At 39.3% G+C, this 22,242-nt stretch overlaps 4 protein-coding genes across 5 annotated transcripts in view; all 4 read right to left on the reverse strand.

Annotated features, from left to right (window-relative positions):
• LOC145469461 (phospholipid-transporting ATPase ABCA3-like) overlaps positions 1 to 5,449 on the reverse strand; it is a 39,181-nt gene extending 33,732 nt beyond the window's left edge. Inside the window, exons 1-5 of the mRNA XM_081453186.1 lie at positions 5,326 to 5,449; positions 4,987 to 5,063; positions 2,294 to 2,325; positions 986 to 1,075; positions 186 to 323 (exon numbers count right to left, since the gene is read on the reverse strand). Of these exons, the coding sequence (XP_081309312.1) occupies positions 186 to 323; positions 986 to 1,075; positions 2,294 to 2,325; positions 4,987 to 5,063; positions 5,326 to 5,382 (394 nt within the window). The 5' untranslated portion in view covers positions 5,383 to 5,449. The remainder of the gene's footprint in view (positions 1 to 185; positions 324 to 985; positions 1,076 to 2,293; positions 2,326 to 4,986; positions 5,064 to 5,325) is intronic.
• A 5,494-nt stretch (positions 5,450 to 10,943) lies between these two features.
• LOC145470421 (melanocyte-stimulating hormone receptor-like) lies at positions 10,944 to 12,082 on the reverse strand. Its single transcript, XM_081454226.1, has one exon. It carries the CDS (start codon positions 11,838 to 11,840, stop codon positions 10,944 to 10,946), a length of 897 nt encoding a protein of 298 aa, XP_081310352.1. The 5' UTR covers positions 11,841 to 12,082.
• Positions 12,083 to 13,749: 1,667 nt separating this feature from the next.
• Positions 13,750 to 15,681, reverse strand: LOC145470740 (melanocortin receptor 3-like). Its single transcript, XM_081454566.1, has one exon. The coding sequence runs from the start codon at positions 15,679 to 15,681 to the stop codon at positions 14,836 to 14,838; it is 846 nt and encodes a 281-aa protein (XP_081310692.1). The 3' UTR covers positions 13,750 to 14,835.
• A 1,804-nt stretch (positions 15,682 to 17,485) lies between these two features.
• Positions 17,486 to 22,242, reverse strand: part of LOC145470780 (putative L-amino-acid oxidase YobN) — a 6,076-nt gene continuing 1,319 nt past the window's right edge. Inside the window, exons 2-5 of one of the 2 annotated variants that reach the window (XM_081454617.1) lie at positions 20,435 to 20,940; positions 20,160 to 20,327; positions 19,580 to 19,675; positions 17,486 to 18,940 (exon numbers count right to left, since the gene is read on the reverse strand). In XM_081454617.1, the coding sequence (XP_081310743.1) occupies positions 17,733 to 18,940; positions 19,580 to 19,675; positions 20,160 to 20,327; positions 20,435 to 20,927 (1,965 nt within the window). In that variant the 5' untranslated portion in view covers positions 20,928 to 20,940 and the 3' untranslated portion in view covers positions 17,486 to 17,732. Of the gene's footprint in view, positions 18,941 to 19,579; positions 19,676 to 20,159; positions 20,328 to 20,434; positions 20,980 to 22,242 lie in introns of those variants that run through there. The other variant, XM_081454618.1, reaches the window with a different exon arrangement.

The following is a 22,242-nucleotide window of genomic DNA, read 5'->3' on the forward strand; positions in this document are numbered from 1 at the left end:
ATCTATGGGATTGCAAGTGAACAAAAAAAGTAGTAAGAAAGAACAAAATGACTTAAAAGCTCATTTAATGACTGATGTAGTGATCATTCTAATCTATCAAGATCACTAACATAACAGACATTACCAAGCAGGGAAGTAATGTAACAAAATCGCTACAAATCATTGCTACTGTTTCAACAACTAACCTCCCATGTACTTGTCTCGATTTTCAGAGACCTCCATTGCCATGTCCGCACCAGATGACCATTTTTTACCAGTTGTAACACTTTGGCTGACTGGTTTCAAATCAGTAATGTTCTTTAGTCTTGCCATAAGCTCCATTGCTGTGGAAATAAAATGGTAAAAACAAATTAAACACAGCTGCACGAAATATTTATTTCTTATTTCTTGGGCTTGACATATGCCATACTCAACTCCCACCTGTGCAAGATAAAGCCTGCATACAGGCCTTGAAGTGGTCCATCAGGCCAGCACTTGTCACCGGTTTCTTAGTTTGTAGCATGAAGCGACTAGAAATATTTCATCTACTCCCCCCTAGATGGGATGCTAGTTAATCCCAGGGTTGCCCCCCAGTATTGAATTTGCTGGAACCAATTTATACACCCAGGTGGAGAGATAAGCCACTGTGATAGTAAAGTGAGAGCAACGTGTAGGAATGACACTGAAAACATACAAGTCATAAAGTAAATGTTACCGCACTATTGATGTTGTGTTGGCTTATGCATCCTTGTGAGAAGGGGACGGGGAATAAAATAATGAAAAGGGGAAGGGTAATTATTAACATACTTAAGTTCTAGATGGTGGCGGGGGGGGGGGGGGGTTTGTATTAAAGAGGAGAGCTTAAGAGAGAGGGCTTCACAGAACTTTAATTTATGGTTCACATTTAACACATGGCTTGTTTACTGTACACTTCATACAAATATACATGGACAGAATTGGTGAGTTTGTTACTTACAAAATCATGTCTAGTTCATTGATACCTTACCTGTTTTAGTTTCTGGGTAGAATGCTATCCGCCCTTCCCCTCCTTGATATTTCAATGACTTATAGTCAATATCCCTTAAATCAAATGTTGCTGCAAGACAAGTAGTGAAAGTTAGAGTTAAAGTTCTTAATTAAAAACACTGTTGACTGATATCAGTGGCATTTATTCTGTGGGGGGTACTTCCAGAAAAGTTGGGTGAGGGTGTGCGACCCACTCCCCAAAACCCTTGCCTTATTTATGACCAAAATCTGCAATTTTTGCTACCCTATTTATGACCTGGCCAAAAATTCGATATTCTATTTATGACCGTTGCGGCTGACGCAGTTGCCCTAAACTAAAGTTATGAAGGACTTTTATTGAGGTTCTTATTGATAACGATGAAAAAGTAGCTTCTTCTAAGAAATATGCCCAATTATGCATCATTATTTCAGTTCTTTTAAGTACAAGAATAACAATAAGAGTATAATTAGCTTCATTTATATTCTTCAAACATGTACCGGTACATATTATAACAAAGGCACTACCAGAATCAGACCCAAGTGTGTTCTTTGCATTAGGCTTTGCAAGAAATTTGCTGAGTGGCACAATATTTTGTTAGGTGGATATATCACTTCACAACAACGATATCTGGGTGATCAGAATTGTCACTTAGTGATATGTTGTGATATGTCTCTGAGGGAAAACGGCATATCACTATCTTGCTCAGCAAAATATATCGCTCTGAGCGAATGATAAATCGTGCAAGACTCTTTGTAATATTTCACTTTGTAATGTTTTGCACAATGATATTTGTAATTTTCTCAGACATATAATTGTATGAATAATGAAAGCTTAAACAATAATTACTATTGATATTTGAAAATTATATAAAATAGGCCAATTCCGATATATTAAAATTCTAACTTGGCTCCGAGGCTTAGGGGAGTAAAACAAAAGAAATTAATTATTCATCCCTCATCCTCGATGCAATTTCTTTTGTTTTATTCCCCTAATCCTTGGAGCCAAGTTAGACTTTTAATATATCGGAATTGACCTATTGCACTCACCCTATTTCAAATAGTACAAAATAAAAAATACCATCAGCGGGATCATTTACATTTCAAAATTTTCTCAGTCATATAACAAATTAGTTGTACAGAAGTGTAAACAATTACATGTACTTATTATATTTGAAAATTATTTCAAATTGCAATTTTGAGAGAATTTCCAAAATATCACTAGTAATTGGTAGATCCTTAGTGCAAATGCATTCATTACTAAATAAGAGAGCTTCATGTAAAAAGCTCAAACAATCTTTGTAATACTTACAAAAACATTTATCCTCTGCTTTAGGTGCTGTCCTGAAAAGAGGCATTTGATATTTCTAAGTATTAGAGGTCAGACTAATTTTATTCTAATTAACAATGAATTTCAAAACTGAACTAAATTTTAAAATGAGACTGGACACTAACAGGTACATCATATTTATATTTCAATACTCTGTGTATATTGTTGTAAACTAAGCCTATAAATAGATCCTTAACTAAAAGCCGCAGAAACAAAACAGGAATACAGGGCCGGAGTAATTCTTAATAACAAGCAACCTCAGGAAGTCTTATCACCACTGCTGTACAGTGGATGACTATACATGTAAACCAATGCATTGAATACTTCACTTCTACAGTATATTCATGTACAAAATGATTAAAATATCCAGTTGTGATTGTCTGCAAAACAGGTTTGAATATGTTAAAGACAAACATCATATGAACACCAGATTGACCACACTATGCTCCAAGAAAGGACAAAGATCGTTCCAATACAGAGGAGTACTCCACATGCTTGGAACTCATTGCCTCTAGATGTCAGGAGCTATTTTTTTAAGTTTGAACAATTATTCTTCCTTAATATTTTTTTTGTCTTCATAAATAAGTATACCGTAAATCCTCGAATTAGTGCCTGGGCGCTTAATCGAGGGGGGGGGGGGGTGCTTATTTCATTTTTCCCAAATCATGGCCCGACATGATCATTTTTTTAATACATCATGTGCGCGTAAACGACAACATAAGCTGTTTATTGATACAAAAAGCTGATCCTAAACTTTAAATCGCGACACCTTTAGTACTTGTAATTTTTTTCCAAACTTAACATGTTCACAAACTGAAACAATGCACAAATCTAATACTACACAATGGAAACCATACATTCTTTGTCTCATTACTCGTTCACAAAATGGGGGGTAGGGGAGGGGGGCGCTTAATTGCGGGGGCACTTTTTTTAAATTTAGGCCAATAGGAGGGGCGCTTATTTGAAGGAGGTGCTTATTCAAGGGGGCGCTTATTGGAGGATTTACGGTACTTGAAATCTTAAACATTTGATGAATTTTTAAATAGTAAAATGATGGCCACCCTAATTAATTAAGCGTTTACTCTTTTGGTCCCACCCTCTCTAAATATTGTTATTTATTACTAATTCTTAATTCTTAATTATTATTATTAGTGTTATTGTATTATTATTATCATTATCAATATCATTATCACGTAGTTAAGAAATAGACCACAGGATTTTATGGTTTATAGGCTGGTAAACCATGCAGGATGTTGGAAGAATGCAAGAATAATTCATAAATCAGACGCCTGCAGCTCGTGATTTATGAATTTTTCGAGTGTTCTTCCAACACCCCAAGTGGTTTATCAGCCTATAAACCATAGAAACTTGTGGTCTATTGCTTTTATATAATAATTCAGAAGGCACGCAAAATCTCCATGAGTTTACTGGCACAATAAACCATAGCTGATTGACCAATCAGAGTGTGCGCATTGATTTGGTTATTATATAATATAAAATGTAGGGATGTGATGTGTTATTATTACTATTATGAACTACCACTTATAAGCCCTGGGCATATATACAACTTCATCAGGGCTTTTAAATGGGCTTATAAATGGAGGGGCTTATATCTGAGGGGGCTTATTACAACCAGAATAAAAAACCATTTTGAAACTAGCTATAGCTGCACATGTTGATTGAAATAGGTTTTCCATTTACTGGTAATATTATTAAGTTTTAAAACATCTTAATAAAACAAATTCATAACAAGGAAAGTGCGAAGGGGGCTTACAATGTATATCCAGGGGGCTTATAACAGTTGCATTTTTTGGTTACAGGTAGATGAGTCTATAACACGGGGGGCTTAAAAGTGGGGGGGGGGGGGCTTCCCACAATTATCAGTTGAGTAAGGTGTGACGAAAGTTTGGTGACCAGGTTTAACGTTCAACTTGTGTTGCTGTCATGGGCAACTGGCTCTGTTTCTAGTGGCAACTTGTCGGCCTTTGACGTCATTGGCAGCAAAGCGCACGAAATTGCAGGCGACGATCAGAGGAGATATTGTTACCACTAGAAACGAGGAAAGTTGCCGGTGGAAAGACTGTAAATTTCAGTCCAAAACTTCGTCACTAAAGCTCCATCTTGTAATCGTAGTACAAGCGGCAGTTTATGGTGACTCGATAAAAATATGGTACATGTTTTCCATAAATTGTTAAATATAATAATAAGGAAACTTTTACTGAGGAAGCTAACTTCAATAAAATTGGTGTACAACAGGGTCCTCACAAGACTACTAAGGATAAAAGTAACAACTATAATCATATGTAACTTCATTGCAAACTAAATGTAAATAATAGAAAGTCAATGAATTAACTACATCGTGGCTAGATTTAAAGGAACCATGTTTTTTACAAACGTTGATGGTGTTTCTCCAAGTAGGAGATCAAGTTAATTCCACTCACGTTTTGTAAGTAACACCATCATGTATTAATTTATAGGGGAGAACTAACATAGCTATGATCGAAGCAGAGACAACAAACAAGCGGAAAACGAAAAGTGCGCCTCTCGCTGGAGCGTAAATTAAAATTTAAAAAGGAAAGAAAAATCACGTACGTTACTAGCATCTTTTACTCACACCCATCATTGAATTCAGTCTAAATATAAGCTGGAGCTAAATTTTGTTTCTAAATACTTACAACGGAATTAAAATAAGAATTGCCATCACGACTATGGGTATGCCGATCTCAAATGCTGTACCAATCGGTCTTCGTTTCTGTTAAAAAGATAATATATAAAATAGAAATTGTTGATGGAGAATAGCAAGGCCAAGGTTTAACGTTTACACTGCCTTTGGTAAGGGATAAAATAAGACTATTACAACTGACTTCGGAGGTAAACATCGGATTCTATGCCTTCGAATTCATGAAAAAAGGTCACGTTCTCCAGCTTTTTGCCATCTGCTCTAGCCCACAGCTAAACTTGTATAAATTTCACTTCCAAAAATCACTTAAAGGATATTTTACACTTAGCATTACCTGAAGCAGAAAGTTCTTCCATAATAGCAACCGAAATTGTCTAAACCTATTGGCCATTGCGCTTCTTTCGCTTTCGTAATAATGTCGCCTCAACTCGCCCGTCAAATATCTATAAACTTGTCAGCGCCTCTGGCCTATCAGCTGGCCTGTCAGCTCGCTTATCAGCTGGCCTATCAGCTCAAGATGGTTTGGAGCCCGGCGGGGGGGGGGGGGGGGGGGGGGTACTACCAGAAAAATTAGGTGGGGTGTGCGGCCCGCTTCCCAAAACCCTTACCCTATATATGACCAAAATCTGCGATATTCCCTACCCTATTTATGACCTGACCAAAAATTCGAAACCGTATTTATGACCTGACCCTTAAATCAAAACCCTGTTTCAGACCTGTGTTATAATTAGTTCCCTAGTTCGGACCAATGTTAAATTACCGTAAACGTAATTTGTGAAGGGCTTTTGTTGATTTTCTTTTCGATAATGATGAAAAAGTAGCTTCTTCTTAAAAACATACCCATATCAAGGCTAGAGTACAAAAACCATACCCTATTTATGACCAAAATGGCAAAAATCAACTAAACTCGATACCCTATCTATGACCAAAACGGCTGAAAAACCATACCCTTTAGGGCCGCACATACCTATATAGCCCATATATAGGAGTAGCCCCCCGGGGTTCGAAGTCGAGATGACTGAACTTGGATAAATCTCTCCCCGTAGAATGCGGAAATTTTTGTTCTGCTGGGTTTCGCAAATATGAAGGGAAGCCTGGGCCTAACCAAACAGTAATATAAACGGCACGCAATGCATGCAGAAGCGATAACTTTTAAAAATTGTTCCTAGAAGATTGGAACATTAGTAGACAAACTGATTCTTAAACTTTTGGGTTAGAAATTTTAGAAGTTTACATTTAGGGTAGTCCATTGGTGGTTCACTCAAGTAGTTCATGTACCAGGTCCATCTTGTTAGTCCATGTGTTAGGGGTCAGCGAAATGTACCAACCCAAATAAAAAGCACTCCGCTGAAAAGTTCCTCTCTCTGAAATCAACACCTTATTATCTTTTAAGATATTTTGCAAAGCTAATTACCTCACCGGAAATTAATTTGTTGTTTAACCATATACTTGGCCAAGAGAAAATCATTTTCTCTTGACTTGTCATATCGCGTGTGCGACCCGCTTGTCTATCTAAATTGTATGTATCGAAGACATGTTATTATGAGTTTGCCCGTGAGCGCAAATTCATCCGACACTGTATAAACCAAAATCCACCCCCAAATCTTCGTTTAAAAGCTGAAATTAAAAGCACTCCGCTGATCCTACAAACAGCAAAGGAAAGCCGCAAAGTACAAGTTTCTTTCTCTGAAATCGACACCTTATTGTCTTTAAAGATATTTGGCAACGCTAATTACCTCACAGAAAATTAATTTGTTGTTAACCGTATACTTGTCATCAATGAACATTCGTATTATTCGCATTGATTATCGATTGTTTAATCACAACCACTCTTTCGTTGACAGAAAATATAAAACAGCACATATCCAAAACTTCATAAAAAACTGAAAACTGCAAATGAATTGTACCCTGACTTCATTATCACTACTGCAAACTGTATATTTCAGTGCTCATACAATGCTCATTCAATTCACTTCAAGACTGGCAAAAGTACAACTGCACTACCAATCCGTAAATTTTTATGTAGACCCTTCAGCTATCGCGTGTGCGACCTGCTTGTCTATCTAAATTTGTATGTATGGAAGATATGTTCTTATTACGAGTTTGCCAGTAGGGGCAAATATATCCGACACTGTATAAACCAAAATCAACCCCCAAATCTTCGTTTAAAAGGTGAAATTAAAAGCACTTCGCTGATCCTACAAACAGCAAAAGTAAGCCGCAAAGGAAAGCCGCAAAGGAATGTTACTCTCTCTGAAATCGACACCTTATTATCTTTAAAAATATTTGGCAACACTAATTACCTCACTGGAAATTAATTTGTTGTTTTAACTGTGTACTTGTCATATCGATTAAAAGCAGTCTGCTGATCCTACAAACAGCAAAGGAAAGCCGCAAAGCCTTCACCTATCGCCTGTGCGACTTACTTGTCTATCTAAACTTGTATGTATGGAGGATATGTTCTTACTATGAGTTTGCCCGTGAACGCAAATTTATCCGATACTGTTTAAACCAAAATCCACCCCCTAAATCTTCTTCTTCGGGACGAAATTTCTGGTATACAGCGGAAAAATAAAGGGCTCGGAAACCGTCTTTAGGTTAATTTTGTCCCAAAAAAATTGATTTCCAAAGAAAACAATATAGCAACTTTTCATTAGTGACGTTAAAATGTTGCTGCTTACCAGGAATATTGGGAAAGCATACAAATTTCGTAACCGTTTTTGTTTACACGATCGACGAAATTCCCGCCATTTTTTCAAACTTGAGGCCTGGCGCACAGTCAAAACGCGCGCATGCCTATTACGTTTTTCTGATCTGAAGGTATGCATCTTGTAAATCTCGTTCCCAGAGCCCACGTGGCTTTTGGTCAGCGCCAAGACACGGACACTCCGTGTCTTGGCGCTGACCAAAAGACACGTGGGTTCTGGGAACGAGATTGGCATCTTGTGATCTTGGTTTTTCGATTTAACAAAACGAATGTGGTTTAGCGTGGTCTGTACTCTTATCGACAACGAGTATGCGTCATCACAATAGTCCAAATGTTGCGGACTCAAGAGGCGCAGCTGAGTGAAAACAACAACGCTGAGCACAGACAACGCTCAACCACATTCGATTTGTTTTTTACCACAATATCAACGTCAAAGAAAATGTTTTTTGAGAACATGACCAAGAGCATGACAGATTGACGCGAGCAGCGTTGTCTGGACTCTTATCGACAACGGCAAATTAGCCAATCAGATTGCGGGATTAGTAGCAGTTGTAATTGATTAGTAGAATTTTTCATTCAAACAAAATCTAAGCCTTACCTCTTGATTTGTCACGCAAAACTTAGTAAATACGCGAAGTTTCGTAAGAATCCGTTCCAAACTCGTGAAAATATGGGATCTTAAACTTGCCAATTTTGACAACGAAGTATAGGCCAGGGGACAGAACGCTTGCCCCCTGACATACATTTCTTCGGCAAAATTGCCAAATCTGAATTACTCTAGCACGAGACATTTAATGTAAATAGACTATTAAGGTCATTCCACTAAAATAGAACCTGCACTGAGATTTTTGCGAAACTTTGCCGATTGATTGTTTATATTACAGGAACTTAAATTCTGAAATAAATTTAAGGGGTCCCATGTTCGTTTAGGAGCAACAGCACCTTGTTTATACCGACATAAATCCTTATAATGGCAACCTGATTGTAGTCACGATTGCTTGCTAAATTCACGTTTCTGACGATTGCTTTTTGTTCTACACTGAGAATTGGTCCATATTTATTTACCTCTATGGCGAGGTCCAGCTGTAAACAAAAAGCCGCCATTTTTTAACGCGCGCGCAAATCACGCGTGAAATTATGCTGGGTAAGGATGCGCAATGCAATACTGGGGAATGACCTCAAGGATGCGTCAGTCAGCCATCTGATGCAAATTTATCCAAATGTACCCTCACATATCTCAACTATTGGTTCGAAGAATTAGAACCTGTGCGACCTGCCCCAGATGCGAAAACCGCTTTAAAAAAACAACAAAATTGAAGAAACGTATTCCTTGTCTAATGCAGCAGTACGAGACATCGAGGAATAGGTATTCTACAATCATTTATACAAGTTGTTTTTTTTTAAGAAACAAAAACAATATCATAAAAAAGCATGTCCGAGGATCAGATGCGCGCGAAGCGATCTCGCGGGGGGAGTCTGATCTGGTGAAGAGACGCCAAGAAACTCGCTTTTCTAACTTTTCTCGCGGTTTCGCCGCTGGCACCTGTGTTCCACAAACGTGAACCTGCTTGCTAGCGGTTAACTTCCTCTCCGGTTTACTTGCGGTTAGCCGTCATTTGTTGGTTTAGCCGCATTTTTACATATATCCTTTATGTGAACACTATATACAGATTAAAAATTGCCGCTTCTGGCAGCTGGCGCTTAGCTGGAGTAATGGTGAGAAAGCTTACTCATGAGGTGATTACCTGGATTCGCTTCACAGACGTATTACCAATCAGGGCTCAAAGTTTATTTTTGGCTTTGGGAGCACTTCTGCGACCGGGTGTAAATTTTTACGCGCACTGCCGAAATTTTAGGCGCACAGCTTCAAATACTTGGAGCAGCTACCCCAAAAGAATACTTAAAGCTCCAAAAGGAGCGACTCAGGCTTCGTGTTGCAAACTGGGCCTATTCTAGCGGTATTGAACACAACAAAAACAAATAAAAGAATCAGGATATTTCACACAAGAGTTGAGCTTAGATATTAACTTCTGAAGTCGCTTCGTTGAGTATCCTCACTATCCAGTTGCTTGTTGTTTGCTTTACCTTTCAAATTCTGTTCACGAAGATTCTTGATTTTTCCAACATCCGGGTATTCGTGAGAACTAGCACGAACTTTGCACATTTGGCTAGCTTTCAAGCCATAGAATTCGTGGACCGGCCCGTTCCGGAAACGCTGGACATTTTTGTATGTCAGACAAGCGAAAACAAAGCTTTCTGTAATTGTTGTTCGCGAAGAACGAGCACACGATTTAATCTCATCCCCAGTTTCCACGCTTTCCGCTGGGACCGCCTGGCACTATGTCCCCCATTTGGCGACCAAGAAGCACGTGCTTCATTCCTTCATTTGCATGTGTCAGCGGAGTTGCTTACAACACAGAACGTGGGGAAGAAATGAACGTTCGAGTTCGGAGAATCCATTGGGAAATTAGGCTTAAAGACGACGAATAGAACACACACCGATGAAAGGAAAATGGTGCAACTTTATTATTTGATGCCTGGTTGTGGTATATCTATGTTTATATTTATATTTATCAATCGGAGTACGTTAGTATGGTCAGGTGAGTAAGCACTAGAGAAGTCGCACTGTACTTTGGCTTTTAAGGCGTGGTGGTGCGACCACACATGATTTTTTAGGCGCACAGCCAAAAATCTAGTCGCAAATGCGACCAGTTGGTCGTTAACTTTGAGCCCTGGACTCAATGTTACTTTATGACTAATATATAATGGTAATAGGACTGAGTGGAGTCCAATTCGGTCTGTAATCATACGGGTGATTAACAAAATCGGACGACCGCGAAGCGGGAGTCCGATTTGTTAATCACGTGTATGATTAAAGACTGAATTGGACGACGTGAAGCCTCGAACACAACCAAGAGACCATAACACAACATAGCCTGGGCACGCTTTCCATTCAGAACCTTTAAAGCGGGACAAATGGTATGGAAATTTCCGCGGAACATCCTAGTTGTATTTCATTTACAACAAGTATCAGTAAATTTCGGTTGTGGTGTGGATGGAACACTACTTTTCGGTAGTTTTACAGGGATCTAGCTAGTAACAGGCAAACCAAGGCACTGGCCTCATTGTTTTTCGTTTTTGTTGCTAATTGTCATCATAAACACCCTTAATGTAGGAAGAGGATTAAACTATGGACATTACTCAGTCATGATTTTTTTCCTGGCTACCGCCCTGTTTCACCTCATTTAATGTTGTTGATCTCTTTGTGTAGAGAAAGTTTGCCTCAACGTTTTAATGACTGCCGTTCGAAGCTCGCGAAGACGCCAGCAATACAATATTGGATTAATGGAAGAGTTCATGAAGACTGCAGTGTGAGCAAAGTCCCATTCTGTTACCCAGTTCACCAACGAGATCCCATGAAGAGTCGACAAAATATACATCGGAAAATAACATAAAAGTAGAAAGATGTAAAACACGAATGTATTCATTGCACTTTTTTTCAATCGCACCATATGCATGGTTTGTCCGACATTGTTGCTACTTTGTATAGTCTGTTGCTGAACGTGAATCTGTGATTGGTGGTGACGGACAATGCGATAGATTTTGATGTAAGAAAAAGTTGTAATTATAAGGCAAATAACAGTGGTAACCGCTGTCATAAGGTGACATTCGCGCCTCTTCCAAAGGTAAAATCCTGAAGAAAGTCCCCTGATCAACCAAATTGTGAGCACAGTGCATCTGACGCGAGATTTAGTGACCAGACTGGGGTATCTCAAGTGAGAGAGAAGTGCTATTAACCGATCCACGCTGATGGCAGTGACTGTATCCAAAGAAACGCCACAAACAAAAAACGCCATCATACCCGTTAGGAGTTTTAGAACATGAATATCTGTCAGTGCATTTGCAATGTAAAGTGGCTGAACTAACAATCCAACAAGAAGGTCTGAAACAGCCAAGCTGCAGAGGAAATTCATGGACGGTGAATGAATCGAAGGAGTTCTGATTACACCCGCCAAAACCAAACCGTTTCCAAAAATCGAAATTAGCATCAATGGGGCATTAAGAGCGCAGTTTATGATGATAATACTCCCAACACTAGCCTCAGCTGACGCGGTCTTCTCGTCTTTTTCAGTGTAGTTCATAGTGAGACCAATTAGTTATATCAGTGATTTTCTTCCACCCGCTTGAAGTGGAGATATTACTCCACTTGGATGAAATCGGCGGCCTTTTCTTCGTAAGTAATATTCATGCGGGCAGCACGAACCTGTTAAGGCAACGGTGTTTCACAACCGGAACTGCCTGTAATGCCTACGTTCATCCTTTGTAAATCACATCTTTAAGAAGATCACCTGTTTGTAGCATTAAGAGCAAATGTACTTACACTTCGTCCCGTTTGTAGACTGACAGTTTAATGCACTTTTATATCATGCATTTACATTTGCTTAAAGCCTTGACAACTGACGGCTGTATAAATGACAATCATTCAGTTTAATTCTAACGTTATTGAAGTTATGATTATTCATGTTATGTCAGAAAATTTGGCCTATAACGCGTGGAAGGAAAAGATCGAGATTTTGATAAAAGGAGAACAATTTTTATTAAGGAATGAAACTTTCAAGTTAGCTTTAAAGTTGTGATTTGACTAGATGAAAATTTAGCAAATTATCTGTCATACCCTATTGTCATTAGCATATAAATACTTACTGGTTGCGGACCGGGTGAAATAAATAAAAACCCATCTCAGAGATATTAGTTTTTCACTTTTGATTATTTTTTTCCCGTTATTATTTTGTTTGATCTTGCAGAAATAGCCCATAATGGTTATAAACGTTACTTCCATCTCATGACTCGATAGTGAAATTGTATAAAATATATCATCATTTAAATAATGCATCTTTTATTAATTGTTCAGTGTAAATTTTTTTTCGGTAACTCATATTTTAAACAACAAGGGCAGATCAATACAGAGCACTTCTACTGTTTGCACTGGAAACCGAAACACTTTATTATGCTTGTCAATTCAAACTAAATACAAATAAATCAAAAGAAAGTTTGAGAAGACTGAAAAGCTGGACACAACTTGCATTAAACAGCCTGGCCGCCAGTCATTATTGACCATCCGGAGATTAAAAGTGATTATTCACAGTCGCCGACGAAATAAAAGCCTCCTTTTGAATTGTGTTTTTAGCACCGTTCAAACTTGTTTCGTTGTTCAACATTCATCTTCTGCAGCAAGTTCAATATCGCAGCTATCATTATAGAGGAGGCTATAGTGTTTTCATGCTTCATAGGAAATACAATTTCATCGTCACTTCTGTTTATATTAAACCAGACGAAGTATCTTAAGTTAACAACTTTATACTGCCATTAGTATTGTCATTATTTGCACTTGTCTAGTATGTCAGCAATGATTGGCACATATTTAGCTAATGAGACATACATCTCCAAGTTGTTTGAAGAGAACTTTGCGAGTTGAGCTTTTAAAGCTGAACTTATAAAATAACTGAGATACTAGGCGCGCTCTCATTGGTCGATAGGTGTGGCTAGCCGAGAGTATGTAAACCATTGTGACGGTTTACATTTGCGCGTATATTTGAGAAATATTTCATTCCGTGTTTTCATAAAAGAATTCTCAGCAGGAGTGCAAGAGATGGTCTAACCGCAGTAAGAGAATGGTAGATGTCTATAATAATCCACATATACAAAAGTAAATAAAGACGGGATCTTTTTAAAAAATAGCAATCTGCAATAGACTTAAAGAGCAAACTTTACCGACTTTCAACGCTTATCTAACAGCTGGTAATGTTCTCCAGTCATTTATTATTTAAATTCTCCTCTTTTTTTTTTCCTGTCGAATTTGGCAAATTCAGTTGAGTGGCATAGATCCTCTCAATAGAACTTTTCCATAAGTTTGTTGTTAGGGAGTTTAAGTAGCTAAGAAGCGACACCTAGGACAATTCGATTGAGAAATGAATTTATATTTTACCTACGAATCTCGCGGTACTCCAAAGACACTTAGGTTTGTTTCCCTTTGTCAAAATCATCTCGAAATTGATTATAGAACACAGCGTAAAATTCGAAAATAAACTTCAAAAATTTTCCGCCGCGATTCGTCGTTCATTTCACGGGAACGTCTCTAAACAAAAGGTTTAATGAGCAGAACGATGGCTGTGCACGTGCGTTATAATTCTTGGTACATTTCCTTGCCGTGCTCTGCAAAACAACAACGTGAAATTAAATGACCAAATTCTGCGTTGTCGAGAGAACGTGAACCACAACGGCTAGTTTTTAAACATTTTTATTTCTAATTTATCGCCGTGTTCCAGATTCAGTTCCGTGATAGTTTTGACAGTGATAAATAATGCAAATGACTTAAGACTAGAGTATCGCGAGATTACGGCGCAGGTAAAATATAAATTCATTTTTTAATCGTCGTTGTCCTCGGCGTCGCAGTCGTAGTTACTTAAACTCCCTAACATTGTATAGAGGGCGGCAAAGAAATGTACCAAGAATTATTATGCCCGTGCACAGCCGTTGTATCGCTCATTACACCTTTTGTTTAGCGACGTTGCCGTTGCTGTTGCCTTTGTGGTTTTCTTAAACTCTCTGTTGCAACCTTGTTGTCACAAGAGGTATAAAGGATATCAGAGGACGCTGGTATAATGAAATGAAACATGGACAATTTATAATAAACTTAGTTGCAGCCATGTGCTCTATAAATGTTCGGCAAATTTCTCAGTCACATTTTGCTTCATGAGGGCACAGAGTGGCTTGTTGCCATGGTCACCACGTCATAACAATTCCACATGAGAAATTTACTCTGCACCGGTGCTCCATGCTGAAACTGAAGCACGTCCACCAAAGCGTGATGTTTTTGGGTTACCATGGCACCTTTCTGCACTGTAGAGGGAGAGAGGTTTGTCACTTGGAATGAAGCTGTCACCGCTGCGAGAGACAAAGCAGCTGCAGATTGGAGGAGTCAAGTCAGTGGCCCTATTCTCCCAGACGAGAATTTGGACTGATGATGATGATGACGATAATGACGATGATGATGATGATGATGATACCACCTTTGAAGTTAGCAAATTGGTTTTAAAAAGAGAATGAACGTGTGAACCATATCTTTATTACTTTTCCTTAGTTTTTCTTACGTAGCATCTGCATCTTAACAACTGCTGCTCGAAGCTCCCGATGACGCCAGCAATACAAAATTGGATTGATTGAAGAGTTCATAAATGCCACTGTCTCTGCAATCATCCAAGACCACGTCCAGCTATTGGGGGAAATAACAAAAATTGATATGCCAATAAACGCTGGGACATAACACATTATCATCACGATGTAATAGATAAAAGTGTTTATGGCATACAGCTTTTTTCGCTGCATGTTCTGAGTATTTTCAGTATTAAGACTTTCCACGGCCTTTTTCTGAGAATAAATTTGAAATTGATGTTGACGAACAATCCGAAAGATCCTAATGTAACATACAGTGGATATTAAAATGCAGATAACGATGTTAACAGCAACAGACGTAAAATAGAAACTCTTGTTCCAAAGGGAAAACAGAGATAACAGAAAGCAGACCAACCAAAGAATTGCTGATGTCTTCATAGCGCGATGTGTTGTCATTAATATCGGATATCTCATGTGATAGTGAAGAGCCAAGAGCCGATCTACACTTACAGCTGTTATCGTATAAAGCAAAACACAGCACGCGGAAAAAGCCATAACGGTTAGCGGCTGGTAAAGAAAGTCCTTCCCTGTTTGTAGATAAGCAAAGTAAACCGGTTGCACAACAAGGCCAACAAGAAGATCAGAGACAGCCAAACTGCAGAGTAACATTATTGACGGTGAACGAAGCGATGGAGTTCTCAATATGGCGGCAAGCACCAAAGTGTTGCCAAGAATTGCTGTGACAATGAGTGGTGCATTGAGAACACTGTTTAGGACGGCAGTGTTTCGTGGAGGAAAATTATTGCTCATACTCACGAAATAATCAGTTTCTTTGGGCAACAAATACTACTTTTTGAAATTATAACAGCTTGCTGGCAACGCTTAGTTAAACAGCTCCACAAATGTTACCTTGGAAAAGTCCATTTCGTATTCTTAATTAAAAAACGCCTCCTGTGAGTTAAATAATTTGTACCTTGTAACAGAAAGAGACCTAAATAGGAAGTGTGAGTGACAGGTGCTTTCCGTGAATTTCTTTCACATATTTGGAGCCAAAGGCCACTTTGACTAATTTATCATAGTTTATGTTGACATTGCAACAATATGCACGGTGACAGTATGTTCGAATTCAAGGGATCTGTTATTTGTGGAAATTAAAGGTCAAGCTGCTGTAGTGGAAAACAAAAGATTGACTGTCATATTACCTCCCTTGTGCTGAATGATTAAACTAAAGATGGTTATATGTTGACCTAAAGGGACAATTCTCTTTCTGTTAGCAATAAGGTTAATAAATGTAGTAAAGGATGTCCAGATAATTAAAAAACTTTCCGCTGTGGTCGACCCCTAAATCACTTCCAAAATTATGTTGAATGTTAGAATATTGGGCCATATTGGAGAAGTTATATATATTGAAACCTCGCCGGAAAATTTTACTGTTTATTTACTATAATATTCTTTTCTTAGATAAAATCGGTCGCACCTGAAGAACCCATTTTCCCCAGGGAAACCTTGTATTTCTCAGGTAATAAAAAGGCGTTTGAATCCGCTGTATTTTTGTGGGCTCATTCCAATATGGCAGCGAGTGGGTGTCTTCAAGCTCCTTCAAGCTCATAACACAGCAAGTCCGATAATAACAAATTGTTCGCACGCTTAGTTAGCTGGTTAACTTTGAAAAACACCCACAAACGGATGAAATTGTCCGCCTGCTTGGGAAAGCCTGCTGACGAACTAACAAGCGAGACTCAATTAAGGCTGGTTGATGTAGAGGCCGCCGGTGCTGCTTCACAAGTTCACACTCAGCGCCGTCTAAGACCAGTCTTTGAAAGTATCTTTTCCTCTCGACGAGGGATTCAAAATCCCCACAATTGCACTTCTTCTTAGGGTGTCAACACGCACAGTAGAGAGGAGCATGGAAAAGTATGGTCTTTCTATATCAGGCTAGATATCAAGAGCGCTTTTTGTTTATTTAATTTAATTTATTTTTAATTCATTTAAACAATTTAACCATGGCAGCAAGGGGCGCATCCAGGAATTTTGAAAACAATGTGTGTGCTATTCAGAGTCAAAAATCTGTACTTAGATATAAACTCAGCTTGACCTCACGCTGGTTATTTATTTGCCAGGTTTATTTCTACTTCTGTGGTATGGATTACATCAATCGCAAACGGTATTCTGATTCAACATTGCTTGAATTGAACTGCAATACACCCTCCTATAGCCCTTCCTTATTCATGTACGTATTAAAAAGCCTAAAAAAATCGTCATATCACCATATTTCTTGAAGTATTTAAACCACTCAAACTGTGCCAATCAACGTGGGTGTTAGCTTGTGCCAGGGTCTTCTCCCGCCGGCCATTTTGAGACGTGGAGTAAGAATCTTTGGACGAGGTTGCCTGGAAACAACGACCTGGCCAATGGAAGTTGAAAAAACAAACAAGTGCGATGCGATATCCATTTTTTGAAAACGCGAAAAGTTAGTTCCGTCGGACGACGCTAAAAAGAGGAAAAAAGAAGATAGCCCATCGCGCGTTACAATTTTCTATATTAAAGTTTGGCCGTTTCACGCTATCAGTACACCATTTTAAAGCCCCACAACAACGAAAAAAACACACTCAGGTTTCTAGTCGCTGTAATCAATTTTATTTTGTCCCCAAAATAACTTTAGAAAGAAAACAAGCTACTTTTCTCGATTATATAAGGCCTGTACCCTAACAATTAAGACTTTTTAATATTTTCAATAACACAGTTACACTGATAATACGGAGCCATACCGTTGCTGTCTATCAAAAGCACTCAATCACACCTTTACGTTAAACCGATTGTCTATTATCAAGTCTGTTATCAAGCAAAAGTGCTCCGCGAAATCAGTTCTTTTTCTTGGGCCATTCGCCCTCGTTGCGAATGTAAAACTGAAAAGCTGCTCGTAGACCAGACTCCAAGGCACCTTGAATCCATCCTGCAGCAAACGAAAGGCCGTCACCAGCAAAGTAGATGTTAGCCATAGGGTATTCCATGACGTAGCGCACGTTATGGTACTGGGTGGGTTTAAGTAGGGCATAGGCTCCTTGAGCGGTTGGGTGGTTGTACCATGCTAAGACGGCCCCCGTTTCAACCTGGTCTTTGATCTCTGGGTGGATTGTGGCTATTTGCTCTACTACCTCATGTAAAGCAGTAGTAGGATCCAGGGAGCCAAAGAGTAAGGCTTCCGTCTTCCACGTGTAAACCAACAGGATGCCTTTTTCTCCAGGATGCTCTCCAGTGACGTTGCTTGGATAATGGAGCTGGCCGATTGGAAGATTTGTTTTTGAGAATCCTCCTTTAATGCCGTCTTTCTCCCAGAATCTGGTCTTAGTTTGTATGAAGAGTTTGGTTGCTGGACCGGTAAAGATGTCTTCTATGGCCTTGTGGAAATCCTGTGGGGGAGGCTCCGTGTGTTCATCGAGGGGTGTGTACTTGATCTGCCTAAGAATGTTGATTGGAGTTGCGACGATAACAGCATCTCCTTCGACCTGGAAAGGTTGCCTGCTGTTGCTGAAGTAGCCTTTAATCACCACGTGATTATTTTCAGTATCATCTTCGTCAAATTTGTAGATGATTTCTTTGACTGTACGGTTGAAGTGAATTCTATCGTGAAGGAAAACTTCAGGATTCCATCCTCCGTTGTTTTTTTCAGTGAAGGCTTCTGGTAACAGAGACATCCCACCTTTGATGCAGTGCATGTCTGATGACCACCACTGTCCCAGTTGATCTCGGAGGTATTGCACAAGGCTTTGATCAAGCTGCTCTGTGTAGGAGAAGACAGAGTAGGCAGTGATGGCAGCATCAGGCCAAGGAAGGTACTTCTTGAGCTCTTCAAGGCTTGTCAAAGAGATGCTTTGTTTTTTTTCGAGAACTTTTTTCTCGACTTTTGTCATCACTGCTTCGTAGGTACTTTGTAAGAAGCCATCAAGTGGAAACTGACTCCAGACATCAATCCACTGATTCCAGGCATCGCTTGGTTTAACGCTGGGATCGTTGAGCAAATCAAGCAGCGTGTCTGTTACCACTTTAGTGGTGCGATTATAATATTCATCTGCAGTTAGATAAAGATAAAGTTACAGTCAAAGATACCATCCAGACAAACTAATTTAAAATGTTTTTGAACTCTCAAAGCTGCTTTGAAGACACATGAGTGGTGCGACTATAATATTCACCCGCAGTTAGATGAAGATAAAGTTACAGTTAAAGCTATCATCTAGACAAAGCTGATTCAAAATGACTTTAAACTAACAAAGGCACTTTGTAGTTGTATCGAACAAAAAGGTTAAAGAAAGAAGTCAATCGTGATTTTCAGTCCAATAGATAAATTTTGTTTTAAAATTCGCCTGTCCTGAGGACATCAGGTGGCTTTATGCTCCATAACCTAGTCTTTCTTTTTTAATTTATTTTTAGATGCGGCGCATTTTAGGTGGCGAACAAAGGCCATTAAAACTCGTGTTTCAATCATTCATTCGGACGGTTTCTGGGTCTTTTTGCCTTTCCTCGGGCCGTGCAATTTTGCGGGATTCCGTTGTGTGTCAAAAGCAAGGAAGACATGTTTTGAGAATGGAGTGTACAACAGTTTTCAGTGACTAGAAAAGTTTCACCTCTCGTGGCTGTAGAATACACTTATGGTGCTTGGCAAAACTGAAGTTTGCAACCACCTTAGACAGCTGCAGCGCTTTAAACTTACCGATACTTGTGATGCCTTTCACTCCATTTTTAATTAAAGTAGCATCCCATCCAGGCCAAAGTTTGTCCATCCAGGTCAAAGGATCTTTATTCCATTCTGTTGAATACACGAATTGGGAATTACCGTTACATAATTTACATTTACATAATTTACCTATGGTTAGCTGTAAGTAAGGGACGTGTTGTAAGGCCAGGCCACTACACTTCAGTTTATAGCGCCAAATTCTAAAATTCAATTTCACTCTTGAAGATATAAACTTGCTAAACTACAAGGTTACCCCTGGCTAAGGAGGGCTACATCCGACGTTGCAGGAAGACGTTTGACATTGGAGCATTAACTAGTAGATTTTATTTACTTGTCTTAAAGACACTACTCCGTCAGTGCCTCTCTACACCCAGGTGTGTAAACGGTTACCGGCGAACCTAATGCCGGAGGTAACTCTTGCGATGGACTAGCATCCCATCCAGGGGGGAGTAGAAATACTCTCAGTCGCTTCATGCTACAGAAGCCAGAATAAGCTTCGGCCTGCTGGGGCCCCCTTGGCTCGTATGCAGACTTTACCTTTCACCATAAAGCTCACCTGCTATACGAACAGCGTTTTCGTTATAAAACTTGAGATAAGCTTTCTCACTGTAGTTGGCAAAATATGCCAAGGGTAGGTTGAACCGCTCCTCAGAAACATAAAAATCTGTGAGAAAATGGGTCTTGGGCTTCGCATCAGGGAGACATGGTAGCCTCATGGCACCAGCTGCAAATGAAATAAATAGAAATGAAAAAGGGTTACGAAATCAACCAATAAAGATAGTTAAGAGGTACAATAAAAGCTCGTCTCCCCCAATCGATTATTATTCTTACCCTCACCGCGGAGTCCCTTTGCAAAACCATCTTTTTCCCCAAGGGTGTAAACTCTGCCTCCTACTCGCGTCTGGCTCTCTAATACTGTCACGTCGTGTCCAACTTGCGCCAGCTCAAATGCAGCGACTAGCCCTGCCATTCCGGCTCCAACCACAATCACTTTCTTCGGCTTTTGCGTCTTTGAATGCCGCTCAGGGTCCTCCATGTTCTGGATCCATTTTTGAAAAGCGTAATTTAGGCCCTCTCTGGCGATATCCATCAACAGTGGTTTTAAAAGATCGCTTTGTTGAACAGGTCCTTGCTCTTCTTTAATCTTAGGCTTTTTGACCTCATCGACCTTTTGACTTTCTTTGGTGGCTGCATGCATTGTAGGGAGTGGGCTTTTGTATCCATCATCCAGATAATTCCCTAGATCTCCAGTAATCCAGTTTGGTTCGTTCTTTAACAAAACCCTACCTAATCGCTTAGCGACGTCCTTCTTCTTTGTTGTCATGGTAAATTCCCAGCTGTAGATATCAAAGAGATTTGATGAGGGTTTTAATGGGGTTAATCGTTAGGTGTAAAAATTGGAGAATTTTAAACGTTGGCCGTAAAAAATGTTAATCGTAAAAAAAAATTTAACCATAAAAGTGAAAATCGCATGATCCAACATTTTTGTGTGTTGTCTTGAGTTCTTGTAACACAAGGAAAAACCAAGAGTAGCAGTAAAATTGTTTACAATTCGTATAATAATACCTTCCGTTTTTTCATCCTGATATGGTCCTAAGGCCTTAATTATGTTTGCAGCATCCCGGACCCTAAGAGCTGGACTTGTTTCGGGGATTGCCCAGGGGTATGGTAACAGGTAAGATTGAACCATGCATAATAGTCTAACATTTCCACCGACTACTTGGACACGAATGTGGTCTGCTCAAAAGTAAATATAGCGCCAGACGTTTGAGTAAGTTCACCAGTATCCGGTGGCAACAATTTTGTATCAGAATGCATCAAAAGCACATAGGTATTAGGCTAAACTTTAAGGGCGTATTACATGGACTTTTCCCAGAATCTTTAAAGTGACCTGCAACGGCTTCGCTTGCTTTGAACGCTTCTGAAATCGCGTACAATCGTGCTTTCATGTGCGACCTCTCTCATAAACGTGTATTTGGGCCCGGGTGTGGAGACGGAGTCAAAGCGCTTTCAGAGCATAAGTTGTTATGTTGAATAAACTTAATTATTATTATGCGAGATGTAACCACAAAGAAAGCAAACAAATGAATGTTGTCTCGATCAGTCACGAAACTACGTTTCGGTCACTTTTCCGTCCAAAAATAGTTGTTATCCTGTAGTTTTTTCATTACTTATTTAACCTGTTTAAGTTGTGCTTTACAGGAACTGTTGCCATCCTTTACTGAATAAGCCGCTTTCAAAATACCATATCAATAATTCTTGCAGGCCACAATTCACTTGAACATTCCTTACTACTTTCAGTTGCAAAACAACTTCTGCCATACAATGACTGGATTCGCTCAACAAGGAAGGTCGCTGGTCAAGCTCGCGTTGAAACACGAATGCGTTGTTAGTGACTTTCAGCTTGTCTTGTCTGAAATTAATTTCTTCAGTCCTTAGTAATTCCACCACATCCTTGCGCTCAAAATAATATACCTATAGATTTTTGACCTGAACTGCAGCTGATGCCGACGTAGTTATTTGCTCATTGCTTTGAAAACAGTCCGTTGTCTCTGTTATGTTCGGCACCCCGGTCAAGTTAACTGAAACTCTCGACGCAAGACTGCAAAAAGGGTATCGAACATCCAGTAAGCGACCAC

This window comes from Orbicella franksi, chromosome 15 (genome assembly GCF_964199315.1).
Source record: "Orbicella franksi chromosome 15, jaOrbFran1.1, whole genome shotgun sequence".
NCBI classification, from domain to species: domain Eukaryota; kingdom Metazoa; phylum Cnidaria; class Anthozoa; order Scleractinia; family Merulinidae; genus Orbicella; species Orbicella franksi.